The 18,068-nt window shown below is 36.9% G+C and overlaps 1 protein-coding gene across 1 annotated transcript in view; it reads right to left on the bottom strand.

The window, feature by feature from the left end:
• The window catches only part of LOC150079403 (polycystin-1-like protein 1), a 445,550-nt gene that overhangs the window by 74,144 nt on the left and 353,338 nt on the right, over positions 1 to 18,068 (bottom strand). The window contains exon 34 of the mRNA XM_090383053.1: positions 1,175 to 1,285. Coding sequence (XP_090239179.1) covers positions 1,175 to 1,285 — 111 coding nt within the window. The remainder of the gene's footprint in view (positions 1 to 1,174; positions 1,286 to 18,068) is intronic.

The following is an 18,068-nucleotide window of genomic DNA, read 5'->3' as shown; positions in this document are numbered from 1 at the left end:
GATGTGGTCCCATTTTCATCCAAGCCAAGCAGAGGATTATGCTCCATGTAAAATGAGCTGGGGGTCATTATTCTGTCTCACACCTGAATTCAATTATTCCTGGTGACAATACTTCATGCTCGGTATGTTGTACTGAGTGCCAAGTTCAAGGCAAGGAGCACATGAAGTGGTCCCACAAGATAAGCAAAGATACCATATTATGGGCAGCTGCCAATACTCTCAATTCAGAATAAATTGTGTTAAATTATATATAATGAAGTCATAAACATGCTAATTATCAAGATCATTGAAATGATTATAAGTATAAGATTAAGTTACAAGTGGTGTTATTTAGCATTATAAAGTCCATTTACAAGAAAATTATTTGGTAAGAATGAGTTAAAATTCAAGTGGAAAGAGTTGTCAGTCCAAAAAAGTCCAAATTCAAGAATGCCTTGTATTGAGTAAACTTTCAGGCTATTAGATTATCGGTAAAGTGTAAATTCAGTAGTGGACTGACAGCAAACTTTTTTGTATGGATAATATTAAAAATATGATGTTATTTCAAATATTTTTTGTAGCTGTCCTTTAGGATTTTTAAAAATTTTCATTTAGAGTCAGTGCACAGTTAGACCAGACCAGCCTGTGTGGAAGCAGAATATGCTATTTCATGAAAGAGAATGTTGACATGTCTGTCCAAACTGTTTTGAAATGGCAAAAAAAAAAAAAAAAAAAAAAAGGAAAAGAAAAGTGGGATATGCATGCAATGTATTAGAATAAGAGACAGAAAAATTAAAATAAGTCAATGAGAAAAGAATACATGCAAAACTGCAAAGCTAATGGAAAAATAAAGCATTACTTATAAAGTAATGATTGATTTATTAATTAATAAAAATAGTGGCAAAATGGTAAATTGTTAGTGTCTCAAGCATTCAGCCATGCCTGATGTGAATAAAATATATCATTGGAGGGACTCTTTTTGATTCATTTTTCAAAAACACATGAATGTATCACACACACAAAATGTTATTATGTTTTCCTAAACAATTTAGAATAAATTCCATTCTTATTTAATGACAACTTATTATTACTTTTTTTTAAACTTACAACACTGAATAATAATAAATATTGCACAATATTTTTAATTATCATTAAGAAAGACAGTATAAAATTTTGTGAGAGAACTTTGTCATACCTCACAAAAGCATTATAAATAGCTTGTGTCTGATGGTAGTGAGAAGAAATGTTTCTTCCACATATTATAACCAGTAATGCAGAGGAAATTGCTAATGATAATGATACACCCCTGTAAAAGAAAAAGATTTTTGCATTATTGAGAATATTTGGAAAAATAAATTCTCTACCTTTCTTGAAATGACATATAATTTAGGAATAACACAAATTTATAAAATAACTGAAAATGAAATTCTGCATTCAAAATAAATAACACATAAAGGGCTTGTATTTCATATCAAAATCAAAAAATGGCATCTTCTAATATCCAATTTAAATATTTAATTAAAAAAGAGGAGCTAATACATTTCACTCATTCTAAAATATTTCTGTTATATAAACTCCAAAATATTTATCCATATGACCAATAAGAGATATTAGCCACACACCTATAGCAGTGAACTAAAATTTCAGTTTCTCAGCATTCCTTCCCCCCCCCCCTCCCCCACCACAACAAACTCATCCTATAACTTAAAAAAAAAATATATATATATATATATATATATATATATTTATATATATATATTTACAAGTTTTCCAAGGATGCCTGTGGAACTTGAAATTCATCTTGAGGTGTGACTATTCCTTGGGATAAATTTCAGGTATTTGGATAATTCATGAACTTCTCAATAACTGTGGATCTGTTGTCATTCTTATTTTCAAAGAGAAATAGAGAATTTCTGTTTTATCTGTTTCATTTCTTAAAGATTCAAGACATTAAATCAGTACAAGTATTTATTTTATTTTGCAGCACAGATACTGTCACTGAAAAATATCCTGAATGTCTAAAATAAATTTTATGGGAAGTTTCCTTATATGTCAGTTATTATTATTACTAGCCACATAGTGCAAGGAAGCCTGAGGCTTATGCTGCACCAGCCAAAAAAAAAAAAAAAAAAAAAATCCGAGTTACAGAGAGAGAGAGAGAGAGAGAGAGAGAGAGAGAGAGAGAGAGAGAGAGAGTGTGTGTGTGTGTCAGAAGTAGATGGGAATCACCAAGAAAGAATGATGATATCCAGCCAGCTCAGGACCCTGGGTGTGCTAAGCCCATACTCACCAGATGTGAGCCCCTGGATTACTGAGTTGACAAAAGCCTCAGTTGTATGTGACTGAAGGCTAACTAAGTTTACTGTAAGATGCATAAATCTCATACTTAGAAGTGTATAATCGCTGTCTTGTCTTACAATTAAAATAAAGAGTCCTGCTAAAGAGTATGCTGCTAGTTACGTGTTATGTACCATTATAAATGAACAGTGACCCAGATGGTCTGTTCTGGATAGGTAACTATCCAGAACAGACCATCATGTCACAAATGTAGGATCTGACAACCAGACTGACTTGCTTCACAATATGAGAATGATGCATCTAGCAGAAAACTTTACTCTTAATGATATTAATCTGGGAAAGAGGAAGGATTTTATCAGCACTGAGCTTACTAAATCCATTCAAAACCTTAAACAACCTCTAACAGATCTCACAGGTGCCTACTATCTAAACACTGCATTGCAGAACTGAAGCCCTTCTGGTAAGAAAATTCCTTTTGTTCCTCTCACTAATCACATTGCTCTTCTCTGCACCCATTCCAACAGAACCAAATCCTTCCTAAAATGAGGCCTCCAGACTTGTATGCAGTATTCAAGATGCAGCCTGACTATTGCTTATACCAGGGGTGGCCAACGAGTCGATCGCATATTTAATTTTGTTCGATCACGACGAATTTGAAATATACAGTCATCCCTCAATTTGTGTACCTTGTGCAATGTAATTTTTGAGATGGTAGATAGTGGCACATTTTGAAGGAAAAAAGTAGATCGCATCACAAATTAAGTAGGCCACTCCTGGCTTATACAATGGCAATAGTATAAGCAATCACCTTATTACCCATGCAATATACCTGTATATCATTAACAAAATAAGACAATTGTAAGACCACAATTGGAATTCTGTGTTCAAGTATGGAGACCTCATTTGAAAAAAAGACATTGAGCTTCTTGAAAGGGTCCAAAGACAGGCAACTTGCATTGGGAGATCAGTAAAAGGGCAAACATATGAGGAAAGACTTCGTATACGTGGGCTACAGAGCTCGGCAACTAGGCACCTCAGAGGTGACCTGATTGAGGTTGGTAAAATGAACAAAGGCAGAATTTTCACTGTTATAGAAAATTCCAGAACTCTGGGACATAAATTCAAATTACAGGGGAAGAGATTTAGACTACATTGTAGGAAGTTTTCTTTTAGCCAGTGAGTCATTGATTGCTGGAACAGATTGCCTTCACAGTAGTTGAGCCTAACAGTTTGAATAAATTCAAAGGTGAACTAAATAGGTACCTATGTGAGAAGGGAAGCAAATAATTTGTATTTTCTTAGCTATTCATTTTTTTTCCCCCAGCCAGTGCAGCAAAAGCCAGTGGCTTCATTGCACTATAAGACTATTACTAAAATTCTCATGAGCTGTCCTGGCAGCATGTCTGCATTGTTCAGAGAACTTCATATGTGACTACACAGATGGTACATTAATTTGGGATTACTGCTCCCCATATGAAGTACAGGTAGTTCTCAAATTTATGAGTTAATTCATTCCTAGCATGCGCTCGTAAAGCGGCAATTCATTTCCCATAGACATAAGGTTAAAAATAGGGGTTACGTTCTCAACAATGATTGATTGATCGAAAGAAATGAAAACGTAGCCTGTAAAATCAAGCAAATTATAATAATAGAGAATTATTTAAGACTTAAAATGTTAAACATTTTTATTCCTCATCATCATTGACTAAATTCACACTCATTGATCACTCATTATTGGCTCGGCACTCATTGGTTGTTGCACAAGGAGTCGTTTTCTTCAGAAATGTTTCAAGAGGCATTTGTTTCCGAGATAATCTTCTCTTTTAATTATAAATTTCACGATTGCATGCATAAGCATTCAAACACACAAATTACAACTAACAAGTTAACAAATTGCAACTAACAAGTTTAACAAGTTTTAACAAGTTAAAAAAAAAATACAAATAATAAAGGAACGAAGAGAAGATTCTGACAATTTATTTATGTTTATTATACGATTGAAGATTTCAGTAAAGGGGAAACACATTTCACCATAATAACATAAAAGCCCAATAAACCGGAAAGTGCAAATTGTTTTTATTATTTTATGGTCATGACCTCCAGTAATGTGCTTTAGAAAAGTATCACAAAAAGGCATTTAAAATTGATTCTTATAATGGAACATATGATAACGATGAAAGTGCAGTGCATTTTAATGATTTGAATTGGTAACTAATACAATTTACAAACCACGCTCATGACCTTTTACATGGCCTTAAGGTCATGCTTGTGACCTTAAATATGACATTTTAGAGAGATAAATAGCTTAGTTATACAGCGAAAATTTCAACTTCCGAGATCTTGAAATGAATTACCAAAAAACAATGTATTATTGGGTTCACATTACGATATTTTAACGATACGATGGTGTCTCTGGAACTGATTAATATCATAAAGCGGGGTACATTGTATTGTATAGCTACGCACATGGTTTAGAATGCGGTATTTATGAATGTTTAACATTCATTTTTTTGCAATTAATGTTCACATTTTCGATTTTGTTGATACTTGATACTTGGGGGGAAAAAACTTGTAAACCCGGGAACTCGTAAAGCGAGAACTGCCTGTATCTGTCATTTGTCAATATCAACTTCAGTTGCCACTTCTCAGCCCATCTGCTTAATTTTACTATTCTGGTTACTCTCATTAACTGTTCTTCCAACCTTTGTAAGCTTAGATATTAGCTCTAATATGCCTTCATCAATATCATTAAAAAAAATAATAAATAATGGGCCCAGCACTGAATCCTTATTGACTCTGCTAATAGCATTATGCTGTACATAATACATAAATTGGCACAAAAGAGCTCACATATTCCATTACAAATGTGAAAACCATGGAAATGATATCTATTTTTTTTTTTTTTATGAAAACCACAAGAATAAGATGGACCACAACCTATAGTATTTAGTATTGGGCATGGGTTGAAGGTTAAGCAGATGAAAGAAGTTACTTAATGACATAAAACTGTTGTAATTTTTAAGAAATATGTATGAAGGGAGGTTGTTCCAGAAAACAAAGTTGAAGGAATAAATGTGGGAGGAGAAATGTTGGTTCTGTGAGTTTGAAGTTGGACAGTTAAAGGATGCTAACTGGCTGTGGCACATGTTTGGACTGGTTTGGAAGAGAGAAAGCGGGAATTATAGATGCCAACTCAGAAAAACAGTGCCCATGGAAGTATCTATAGAAAAGGCATGTAGCAGAAACAATGTCTATGTTGTTCAGTTTAATGACACATAGGCTACTAGGGCCATATTGTGTCTTTCTAATGGTGAATATGAATAATAACTATATTTTCTGATATATTCCTATCAGATTTAGGAAAGGAAATAGTTCTTTTTTATTAGGATCATCTCCCATAATCTGCAATAAATTTATTGATGACTGTATTAGCAATTGATTTAAAGGTATTTAAGCAGATATTTTGAAAGTGGTGACAGTCCACTAACAAATGGTCAGTTGTACTTGACTTGATATACACTGGGGAGTGCTGTCATTAGTTAAGGCTTCCACAGCCGAGTGGTCAGGAGCAGGAGTGCAGTAGCACATGCTCTTTGAGTAGGCCAGGGTTCAAGCCCCTGACTGCTAAATATGGTCAATCTGCCAATCCACACTGGACCAGCATGGCAGATTATGGTCCATTTCCCTCAGCATGAATTGTTGAGGAGGCTTCCATCCTGCAGTGGGTTGATAATGGCTGTGGTTTATCTTTCCCCCCCCCCATTCGCTAATAGATACAGGTGAGTGAGGTGAGTATGCCCAATACTTAGCCTTCCTAAAATTGTTTCTTCTCGTCTGCTTTTCCAGAAACTAGAGAGCCACAGCTTTGGTTCTGGTTTTATTTGGTATAGTTTGTTTCTAGGATAACCTCTCCAGATTAATGACCAGCTATTGTAACACGCTTTATGGATAAATATGTTTATAATCGGTATATGGAGTTTGAAAAGTCTGCAAAAGAGTAGTATCTGGTTGTTTAGCTTCAAGATCTGCTGTTTCATTTCCTGTTATTCCACAATGTCCTGGAATCCAGCAGAATATCACGGTTTGGTTTGACTCATTACAAGCAAGTAATTTAGAATGGATTTGTTTCATTACAGGGTGAGAGGAGTTGATATTACTATCTACAGGGTCGCCGCAATTGGGTAGGAGAGGTAAGCGTCGCTTACGGGCAGCAGTTCAAGAGGGTGCCAAAAAAATTTTTAACATATACAAGTCGGACCTCTGTTTAACGAACTTCTTTATAGAGAAATTTTCTGTTTAGCGATTTTTTAAAAATTCCCCTGGGTAAATTACATTTATATTAGTTTCAGTAGAATGAAGAAAATTTCCATATAATGAACAGATTACGAGAGACTTTACTGGGAACGTATAACCTCTGGCCTTCAGGCAATTGAGTCAATTAGTGTTGCTGCTAAGCACGAATTATGAGCCAAAGGGATTACCATTCTGCAACTTAGTGTTACTCTTGAAACCTAACCAACTGTCTGTCCCACATACCCAGAAGTCGCGATGGTCATCTGATTGGTTTTATACAATCAGATGATCAATGCGACTTCCATCATACAGTACATGAAATTGCAGACGTGTTAAGTTGCTTATCTGGAACTGTGTTTCATATTTATATTTTGCAGTTATAAAATATTCTTTTTCTTCAAGTTCTCTGCCCTCGGGCAGGTCAGGGCTCCACTGGCACCATGCTTCTCTATCTTGCGCTATACTTTTAATTCCTGCATAATTTCCTCTTATCCTCCAATCCATCATTCCAATTCTATTCCTCCTCCCAACATTTCTCTTCCCACACATCTACTCCTTAGTCCCTTTCCTCTACATGCTTTCTCTTCTCAATACATGTCCTGTAAAGTTATTTTGTCTCCTCCTTAATTCTTTACTAATGTTCTCTCTCTTTTACTTTCCTCAAAATCTCATTACTAACTCTGTCCACCCATTTCACCCTTTCCATTCTCCTCTACACCCACATCTCGAAAGCTTCTAGGCATCTAATCTCCTCTTTCCCAGTGTCCATGTTTCGGAGCCATATAGTACAACAGCCCATATTAATGTTTTCACCATTTGCTTTCTTAATTCCTTTTTGAAATTTCTTCTCAATAGTTCTTTTCCATTACTAAATGCCTCTTTGCCCATTGCAATTCTTGTTATTATTTCTTCCAGGCTTTTTGATTTTCTGTCATTATGCTTCCCAAGTACCTGTATCTGTTAACCTGTTCCAATATTATTCCATCTAATGTTACATTGCTTCTTCCTGGCCTCTGAAATTAACGTTACCTTGGTTTTACTGCTGTTAATCTTCATATTTTACTCCTTTATTACTTATACGGAGCAAGGAGCTCTGTAATTCTTCATTATTAGCAATCAATATATCTAGTCATCTGCAAACCTTATTGTCTTTATCTTCTCCCCTTTTATTTTTACACCTCCTTTCAGCTCTTCTTTGAATTCTTTCACCATTGCTTCTGCATATAAATCAAATAGTATGGGAGACATGGAACATCCTTGTCTTACACCCCTACCAATGGGAAATCACGGAATATTTTCAAGAAAATAGAACAGAGGAAGCATTCCAAAAAATTCTCGATTTGGCTAATAATATAGTTACTATCATTGGCATTACCGCTTAGTTTCCAGAAGTAAGCACTGTTAGGAAAAGATTGAAAAGATGTCATTTCGATTATCAAAATAGAGAGGAAGATATCCAGAATCCACAACGAAATTTCAAAATTATTTTTTTCTTTCAAATTATGGACAAAACAATTTTAACTGAAAGGTTCAGAAATATGAAAGAACATGTAGAAATATTTAAAATACCGTGGATTCCGGTTATTTGGGCCACCAGTTAATCGGGGCAGATCTTAAAAAACAGAAACCAATCGAGAAAATAGCCAGAGTTTACTTCGCTTAATTGGGACAACAAGCCGTTTAATTGGGGCAGGAGACCACAGCACTGGAGATTACTCTACAATTGTCTCCGACGGTACCATGTGGTTCGGTCGAAATTCTGGAGGTCACAACCATAAAAAAAATAAAAACAATTAGCAGCCACCTGTTTATTGGGCTTTTCTGTTAGAAAAAGTTATCATAAATGGACAGTAAACTCGATCTTACTGAATTTGCAATAATACCGACAGCTGGAATTCTGTGGATTATTATGGTGAAATGTGTTTACACTTCCATGAAATCTTCAATCATATAAAAAAATTAATTTTCACATCTTCTCTTCGTTCCTATTTTTAAAGCTTTGTAACTCGTTACTCCGTTCTCACTTGTGCATATTATGTTACTTGCAATTTGTGTGTGCCTTGTTCTTTGTTACTGACTGCTTATCTTTTTACTGTTTTAAATTTGAACCCACACCCACAAATGTCAGTGAACAGAAATGTCAACTAGTTAGTATACGTATTAATTATTCCGATTATCACGCATATTCTTCCAATTTTCATGTATCATTTAATTTTTTAATTGGTAAGGTAATAAAGAGTAAATTTGTGCTTAATATATCTTTGCTTTTATAGCCTGTGGATAATATTCCTCCTATTTACAGTCATTTTAATAGAATTAAAATTCAATTCACAAATGTGATCACAATGACCGGCGCTTACTGCACATTGTATAGTGAATGGTACCTTACTATGTTGAGTTTGTCGTAACATGATTCGATTGTACAGTGACAGTCTTCTAATTAGTTTATTAGAATAAGTAACATTAGTCTTCTCCTTAGGTGAAGCGTTACTTATTCGAAGTAGTGCAATATCATGGCAACTCGTTGTGAAGGTATTCACAATATGAGATATAACTTAAAATGATGCTGTTTTGCTAATATTCTGATTTATTCAGATATAGCTATGTATTTCTGGTGTGCTTGTACTATATTTATACATGGTCTAGACTCTTTCATAGCTTGTGGCTTATGCCCTAAACGCTTTAGAGTTGTACAGTGAACCAACTGTAAAGGGGGGGGGGGTACATTGTATTTTTAACTATTTACGTGAAACTTCGGATAATTGGGGCAGCCGCTTAATCGGGCCAAAATGCACTAGTCCCGATGTGTCCCAAGTAACTGGAATGGACTGTATTTTATAATATTTCTGAATTGAAAAAAATGGTCATATAACGATTTCTTAAATCTTTGCAAATATTAAATGAAGTGACATTGATCATTATGAGTCTGATATTGATGGTTTAGCATTACTGAAGAACTTAACAGTACTTCAAATTTATATTAAAGACAATATTACTCCATCTGAAGTGTTACAATATATTTTTAAAAACAAGTTTAAAGATACTTTTCCAAATGTAGCAGTTGCATTAAGAATTTATGCAAATGAGGGGGAACAAAGGGGCTGTCTTACCAAGGAAGGCTTAAGTTCTGCAAATTGCAGCATCAGGAGACTAGATGCCTGCGAGGTGATCGGATTGAGGTGTATAAGGCGTTGAATGTGTTGAGCAGGTTCAATTCGGATGGGATTCTTCCTCTTGCTCAGATTACAAACCTGAGTGTGCTTAGATTCAAATTGAGGAAAGACAGTGGTAGAATAGAATAGTTCGGAAATTTCCATTTAGCCAGCGGGTGGTTGATTGCTGGAACAAACTTCCATTTGTCATTGTGGAAGTTGATAGCTTAAATAAATTCAAGGAAGAACTGGACAAACTTTTGAAGCAGATGGAAAGGTGAATGGGAAATTGGTCCTCCCCCCCCCCTTTTTTTTTTGGTTGATGCTGTATAAGCTTGCTTTCTGGCCTCATATGCTGCTATAAATATTAATACCCTTTCTGGCTTTACCAGTTTCAGTTGCCTCAGGTGAATGGATTTTTCAAAATTATTCAAAAATTATGTACGATTGACAATGCTCAACAATGACTCTCTAATTTGGCAATAATTTCAATAGAAAATGATCTTTTGCAGCAAGGAAACATAAACTTGCATAATTTTTTAACATTATAATTTTCCTTTTTTTTTTATTATTGCGATAAAGTATGATTACTGCAATGTAGAATTTAAAGTTTATTTCCAGAATTTCAGAATAATTTTGTTCTTTTTTTGTTTGTTGTTTCATTATATTATATATGCGAGATTTGTTGTAATTCTTTTCTTTTTCAATAAATTAATAATAATTATTTATGCCTTTTTTTTATTTTTTAATCGAAATATTTTGAGGCATCAAATTTGATTTCACTTACTAGTGGCTCACAGGGTCGCAGCAGCCCTGATTATTTATGGCATAGACAGCACTGAGCGAGTCAGTATATATTAAGGCAGACGAAATTAGAAGTTGAGTAATGTGATCTAGAGCCAAGTTTATAGCATAAAGCTCAGCAGTGAAGATACTGCATTGTACAAGTAATGAGACAGAAGTGGTGAATGATGGGAAGATTTCCGCAGCACCTACTTGGGTCTCAGTTTTTGATCTGTCTGTGTAAATCTTACAGGCCTGTGAATTAGAAGCAGAGTGAGTTTCATGTAACTGTGCAATATTGAAGGGAGACAAGGTGTTCTTTCCCCACTGTTGAAAATAGTCATCGTAAATTGCTGAGATATTTGTCCATGGTGGATCAGGCGGTGTCATTTCCTGATGTATATTGCCAATTTCTCTATGTTCCATGTTTGAGTCAGTTCTTTAAGTCTAAGTGCAGCAGGTCTGTTTTTATTTGGTTTACTATTGTAAAATGACTCCCATTTGGTATTGTACAGGCATCTCCAACTAGGATGAAAGGGAAGACTGAAGATTTTTGTGGCATACATCAAAAGTAATGTTTTCCACCAAAGATGTAAGGGCTCTTCAGTGTAAAGGCTCTGAACTGGGGAGGTTCTGAAAGCCCCTAGAGAAACTCTCAGAGCACTGTACTGGATGGTATTTAATCACTCTAAAGCAGTGTTCTGCAACATTTTCTCTTCGTTGCACACCTTAAGTTATCCATGACACAATACGGCACATCAAAATGTTAATCCCCAAAAAAGCATAGTTTACAGCAATGCTAATATAAATATGCTATAAGTCGCAATAGAATCAATTATTATTGTTCCAACAGAAATTGACTCGTGCATATATTAACATTTTATGCATACCTTTAATGTAATACTTGTGCCTGCTTTGTTGAAAACAGATGGTTGATGTGTGGTGGAATTGTTGACAATGCAAGCCTCATTTCTTCATCAATGGGTCTGAGTCTCTCCCTCTTTGATGTTATAATTTCAGTCAGGGTCCTAAAGCCCAGTTCACACAAATATGTAGTTGAAAATGGTAATAACATATTAATTGCTATTTCGGAGCTAGTCAGGTATTCTTTCCTTATTGACAACCAAAATGTGTCCAACTGCACTTCACAATGTTTTAACTGCAGTGTTCTGTCTACCTTTAGATCTATTAGTTCCTCTTGTACATTCATTGGAAGAGATTTTGCATCTGCAACAAATTAATCACGAACCCAGTCGAAATCTTCAATGCTCTCTCCAAAATAATCCTTAAACTTCTGCTTCAGGTTATCTAAATGTTCTTTATTGAAGTCCATCACCACTTTATTACCAGCAGCAAGCAACCATACAGTTGGGAACATCATTAACGACCCGTTTACAATGCATTGTATCCACAAATCTAGCTTATTCTGAAAGCCTTGAATCTTTTTAGCATTTAGCATTAGTAGAGGCATTTGATGCAAGAAAGCAAGCTTATGCAGCATCAGCCAAAAAAAAAAAAAAACCACTTCCACTTCACCCCTCTGTTCGTTCAAAATACCTGTCCAGCTGAGCCTTAAACTTATTTAGGCTATCAACCTCCACCACAAGGGATGGAAGTCTGTTCCACCAACCAACCACCCGCTGGCTAAAGGCAAATTTCCGCACGTCTATCCTACATCTGTCTTTCCTGAATTTGAATTTATGCCCTCTCAGGTGATTTTTCTGAGCTAGAGGAAGAATCCCATCAGCATTGAGCATGCTTAAACCATTCAAGGCTTTATACACCTCTATCAGATCACCTCGCTGGTGCCTAGTCTCCAGACACTGTAATTTGCAAAACTTAAGCCTTTCTTCGTAAGAGCACCCCTTTGTTCCATTCACTAATCGTGTTGCCCTTCTCTGTACTCGTTCCAGCAGCTCTACATCCTTCTTGAAATGAGGCCTCCAGACCTGTATACAGTACTCTAGGTGTGGCCTGACCATCGCCTTATACAATGGAATAATCACCTCCTTATCCCTGCTGGAAAAATTCCTGTATATCATTGACAATACTCCATGAGCTACTCTTGCAGCCCGTCTGCACTGCTCAGAGAACTTCATATCTGCCTGCACAACCACCCCCAAGTCCCTTTCATTCTCTACCACTGTCAGTGTTGTACCACAGAGTTGATACGTTGCTCTGGGGTTGCTGTTTCCCATGTGTAGTACTTTACATTTGTCAATGTTAAACTTCATTTGCCACCTCTCAGCCCATCTGCTCAACCTTTCCAGATCCTGTTGCAGCAGCATAGTGTCAGTAGTGTCCTTGACAACCCTGCCAACCTTTGTATCGTCTGCAAACTTGGACATTAAGCCTGATATACCATCATCAATATCATTTATAAATACAGAAAACAATAATGGACCCAACACTGAGCCCTGAGGGACTCCACTAATAACATCAGTCCACGATGAGCAGTGTCCATTGATTACCACTCTCTGTCTTCTCCCCCTCAACCACCCCTTTATCCATAGCAGCAATTTGCCTCCAATGTCACACTGCTCCAATTTGTGTAGCAGTCTTCCATGTGCAACAGTATCAAAAGCCTTTCTAAGATCCAAGTATATAATATCAAGGTTATTCCCTGCATCCAGTTCTTTTGTGACTGCATCATAGTATCCAATCAAGTTGGTCAGGCAAGACTTCCCCTTAACAAAACCATGCTGTGTCTGAGCTATAACTGAAGTCTTGTCTAAATGATCCTGCAATGCTTCTTTAACCAGTGCCTCCATTAATTTTCCTGGAACAGAAGTTAAGCTCACAGGTCTATAATTACTTGTGTCAGCCTTTGATCCTCCTTTGTGAATTGGGGTCACATTTGCACATTTCCAGTCTATGGGTACCTCCCCTGAGTCCAAGGAAGCTCTCATAATTATGGCTAAGGGTTTGCTTACTTCCTTTGCTGCCTCTTTTAATATAACTGGAATCTTCTCCATACTTGTAAAAAGATTTTCGTTCTTGCCTTGCATTTTTCAGTTTAGCTCATTCAAGTGAACGAAAATATCGGAAAGGTATGCCAACTTAGTCACCCATTCATCATCTGCAAATAACTGCATACTCATGCCCCTCGACTGTTAAAAACGTCTGTACCTCCTCCTTAAGTTCAAAAAGGCACGTTAACACTTTACCATGTGATAACCACTGTACTTCTGTATGTGGCAGGAATGTGGTGTGTTCAGATCCCATGTCCTGACACAAAACGGAAAAAAAAAAGCCACGAATTGAGGAGCCATGATTTGATGAAGTTAACGACTTTTACTACTTCGTCCAGCACAACTTTCAGACTAGATGGCAAAGACTTGACACCAACAGCTTTACAGTGAATAAGACAATGGTTACATCGTATGTCAGGATTCACTTTGTGCACTTTAGCTACCAAGCCTATCATGGAAGCAGCTCCATCTGTGCAAACGTTAACAAAATCCTTCAAATTTAATTCATTTTGGAGTATATGATGACGAGAGAGGTAGCAGAAGTAAAAGGCAAAGGAATGGGTTTTAATTTCAGAAAAGGAAATTATGATGCCTTAAGGTACTACATGGCCTCTATTAACTGGGTAGATATCGCGCAGAGAATGAATACGATTGAACTGTGGTACGCTTTTAAAACATTAATCACAGATGCCTTGAATGCGTATATACCATTAAAAAAATACTCCACGAGGAGGGTTCCAAGTTGGATGACTAGTGAAGTTGCCGCATTACTTGAGCAGAAAAAGGTGGCATGGAAAGGATACAGAACAATAAAAAGTACTGAAGCCTATAACAGCTACAAGGTGATGTGTAATAGAGCCACAGAAAAGGTTCGACAGGCAAAGGCAGTTTATGAGAAATCACTAGCAAACAGAGCAAAGAGGGGGGATAAAGAATTCTTCACATATATAAATGCCAAGAAGAGCAGGACAAACCAGATCGGACCTTTATGTAAGGGAAAGGGGATAGTAATAAATACACCAGCTGCCGTTGCAGATGAACTCAACAGTTATTTTGCATCGATATTTACAAATGAAAAGCCTTTTGTGGCAAAGGGAAATTGTGGGAGCGAAGTTAAAAAATATGTAATTAATGATATTGAAATTTCGCAAGATTATTTAATGAAAAAACTTTCGAGCCTACAGACCAGTAAGGCTCCTGGAGTTGATGCAATATACCCTATAATCTTAAGAGAGGCGGCAAGCGAGTGCATTGAACCATTGAGGCTAATTATGCGAGCATCATTAGACTCTGGGAAGATTCCCTTGGATTGGAAAAGTGCAAATGTATCTCCCATACATAAGGGTGGCTCTAAAAGTGAAGTTGGAAATTATCGACCTGTCAGTCTGACTTCAGTAGTAGGGAAAATCATGGAGGCAATGATCAAGGGTGGAATTCAGGATCATTTGGATCGAATTGAAATTCTCAAGGATACTCAGCATGGTTTCGTAAAGGGAAAATCATGTTTAACAAATCTGGTTCGCTATTTCGAAAGGGTCACTCACGAGCTGGATTTAGGGAATAATTTCGACATTGTTTATTTAGATTTCAGCAAAGCTTTTGACTCAGTCCCACATGAGCGGTTGCTTTATAAGCTGGAACAGGTTGGAATCACTGGGAAAATCCTTAGATGGATAGAAGGATGGCTTCAGGGCAGGAGGCAGAGGGTTGTGATAAATGGCTATTCCTCAGATTGGGTTGATGTAAGAAGTGGGGTTCCCCAAGGATCAGTATTAGGACCACTGTTGTTTTTAATTTTCATAAACGACATTGATGAAGGGATAGAGGGCGTGATGTCTAAATTTGCAGATGATGTTAAAATTGGGAGAGTAGTTAATGATCACTGTCAAGCTGAGCTTCTTCAGAGAGACCTAGATAGACTTCAGGAATGGTCAGAAAAATGGCAGCTGTGCTTTAATCCAACAAAATGTAAGGTATTACACCTGGGAAACAGTAATCCCAAAAAAACTTATTCACTTGGTGGAGTTCAACTAAACCCAGTACTGGAGGAAAGGGACTTGGGTGTTACGATACGGTCAGACATGAAATTCTCTGAGCATTGTAAACAGGTTGCAAGGAAGGCCCATGGTGTCCTATCGATGATCTATCGAACTTTTGCAAGTAGAGATAGGGACGTGATAATCCCATTATATAAGGCTTATGTTAGACCACACTTGGAATACTGTGTTCAAGTATGGAGACCTCACCTGAAGAAAGACATCGAGCTTCTTGAAAGGGTGCAAAGAAGGGTAACTCGCCTGGTGAGATCGGCAAAAGGGCGTCCTTATGAAGAAAGACTTCGAATATGTGGGTTGCAGAGTTTGGAAACTAGACACCTTAGAGGAGATTTGATTGAGGTGTTTAAGGCTCTGAGAGGCATCAGTAAAATGAATGAGGACAAAATTTTCAAGATTATAAATGATGCTAGAACTAGGGGACATAAATTCAAGTTACGGGGGGAAATGTTTAGATTGGATTGCAGGAAGTTCTATTTTAGCCAGCGAGTTATAAATTACTGGAATAAGTTGCCTTCATGGGTGGTAGAGGCCGAGAGTTTGGGGAAATTCAAAGGTCATCTGGATAGTACTTTCGGGTAAGGGAAGCACATAGGATGATAGGTTTAATTTCCTTTTTATTTATTTTTTATTTTATTAATTATTATTATTTAGTTATTTATTTTTATTTTTTTGTTTTTATCATTGTTTTGTTCGGATTTATTTTTTTTTATTTTTTATTTTTTTTTGGCTGGTGCAGCATAAGCCATAGGCTTTCTTGCACCATGCGGCCGTTACTAATACTAATACTAATACTAATACTAATATATTCATTGATAACACAAAATATTTCTTCACCGGTAGCTCACTCAGGAAGTACTTTAAAAAAAAGAAATTTGTTGCAATTACATTTCCATGAATGAACTGAATGTTGGCAAGAAGTTGAGCATGAACGCTAACATCTGGGAACTTGTCAAAATGAGAACTTCTGACTGCTGTTGATTTTCTCCTTTATAATGTTTTCAATGTCACTGACTCGGCGACTGATTGTGTCAGCTGAGAGTGGAATTTTTGAAATTTCATTAGCAGCTTCTGGGCCCATGACTATTTTCACCATCTCTTTACAAGATGGCATTAACAAAGTTTGGCTATTGTGTGGCTTTTTGGCCTTTGCGATAAGTTCGGCTACTTTATAGCTAGCGTCCTGTACTTTTTCCAAAAAACATACCGACGAAGTCATGAACTTTGCCTGTTTTTTGTTTTGTTGCAACTACTGTCGAATATAATTGATATCTTTGCATGCCAGGGAAGAACGTTTTGTTGAAAGCTGTCTTTTCAGTTTACTGGGAACCATAGCAGCATTGCTCATTTTTTCTCCACACATGACATACTCAGGGATTGGGCATGTTTTATGACCACACCAGATAAACCAAAATACAAATAATTATCACTATACTGTCTGCACACTAATTTTTGTTTCTTTTTTTTCGGGCTCATCACTTTCAGGACTTGCATTTGTGTACAGAATACTTCTTACAAGGAACTTGTCCATTGTTAAAAAAAGAAATAGTAAAATCAACAATGTTATGGCTTGCGATCACATTTTTCTGACTATTTCAGAGCACAGCTGTGAGGAAACTGAAAGTGATAGACACGGGACCGATACTCTTTGACAGACGTAGGGAGGGGCACATCTGTCACTTCAAAATATAGCCTTATAACAAAAGGATGGGTGCATCGCAACAGGAACAAAGTAATAAAGTTGAAGTAGCACAGACAAACAGGGACAAATATCAAAAGAAGCCAATAAAATAATAAAAGATGGGGGTATGGATAGTGAGTGTATTATGACAAATGCTGGCATATCTGTAGTTTGTTTTTCTGTCCATAGTCTTTTCAAATGATTGGAGTCATGCTCTGAGACAGTGTTAACAGGTCTGGAGTCTACAGGCTCCAGCGATGGATATGCATCGCAATCCATCGCTTCTCCTTTTTGCCCTGGAAGAGGGAATTCCTTCTCCCAGGTTACCAGCCCTGCCATGTGGAGGCAGGAGCGGTGCCAACTGGTGACCAAGCGATCAGCAGAAGAGGAGAACAGTACGTTGCTATCAATAGAAGTAATGTTGCTGTTGTTGTTGTTTTGGTTTTTAGGAGCATTAGCAACTAAGGCCATATTGCTCCGGGATACGCGGTGGTCATTCCTTGACCTTTCCGCATCCTCCGTATTTGGTGGCGACGGGCTCGAACCCCGGTCTAATCAAGAAACGTGTGCTGCGCACTGCTGCTCCTTCCCACCTGGCTACGGAGACGCAAGTAACGTTGCAAGCGGTGGATGGTTTATAAAAGCACTAGTACTCACCCTAGGAAAAACGCTAGAAAATCACACTAGAAAGATCACTTGGAAACTATTGCTTGGCACTCAGGCTGAGACAGTTAGGTCATTAACTTAACTGTCCTCTTTTGAATGGAGTCTAGAAGCATGAAGGAGGTTTTGAGGGCACTGCACCAGATGTGGGAACGACAGTGAATGGTAGGTTGGATTTGAGATTTGTATAGAG

This window comes from Mastigoproctus giganteus, chromosome 10, assembly GCF_048544385.1.
Source record: "Mastigoproctus giganteus isolate SK-2022 chromosome 10, ASM4854438v1, whole genome shotgun sequence".
Classification (NCBI taxonomy): domain Eukaryota; kingdom Metazoa; phylum Arthropoda; class Arachnida; order Uropygi; family Thelyphonidae; genus Mastigoproctus; species Mastigoproctus giganteus.
Note: the sequence above shows the minus strand (reverse complement) of the source record. Positions and strands in the feature narration are given on the sequence as shown.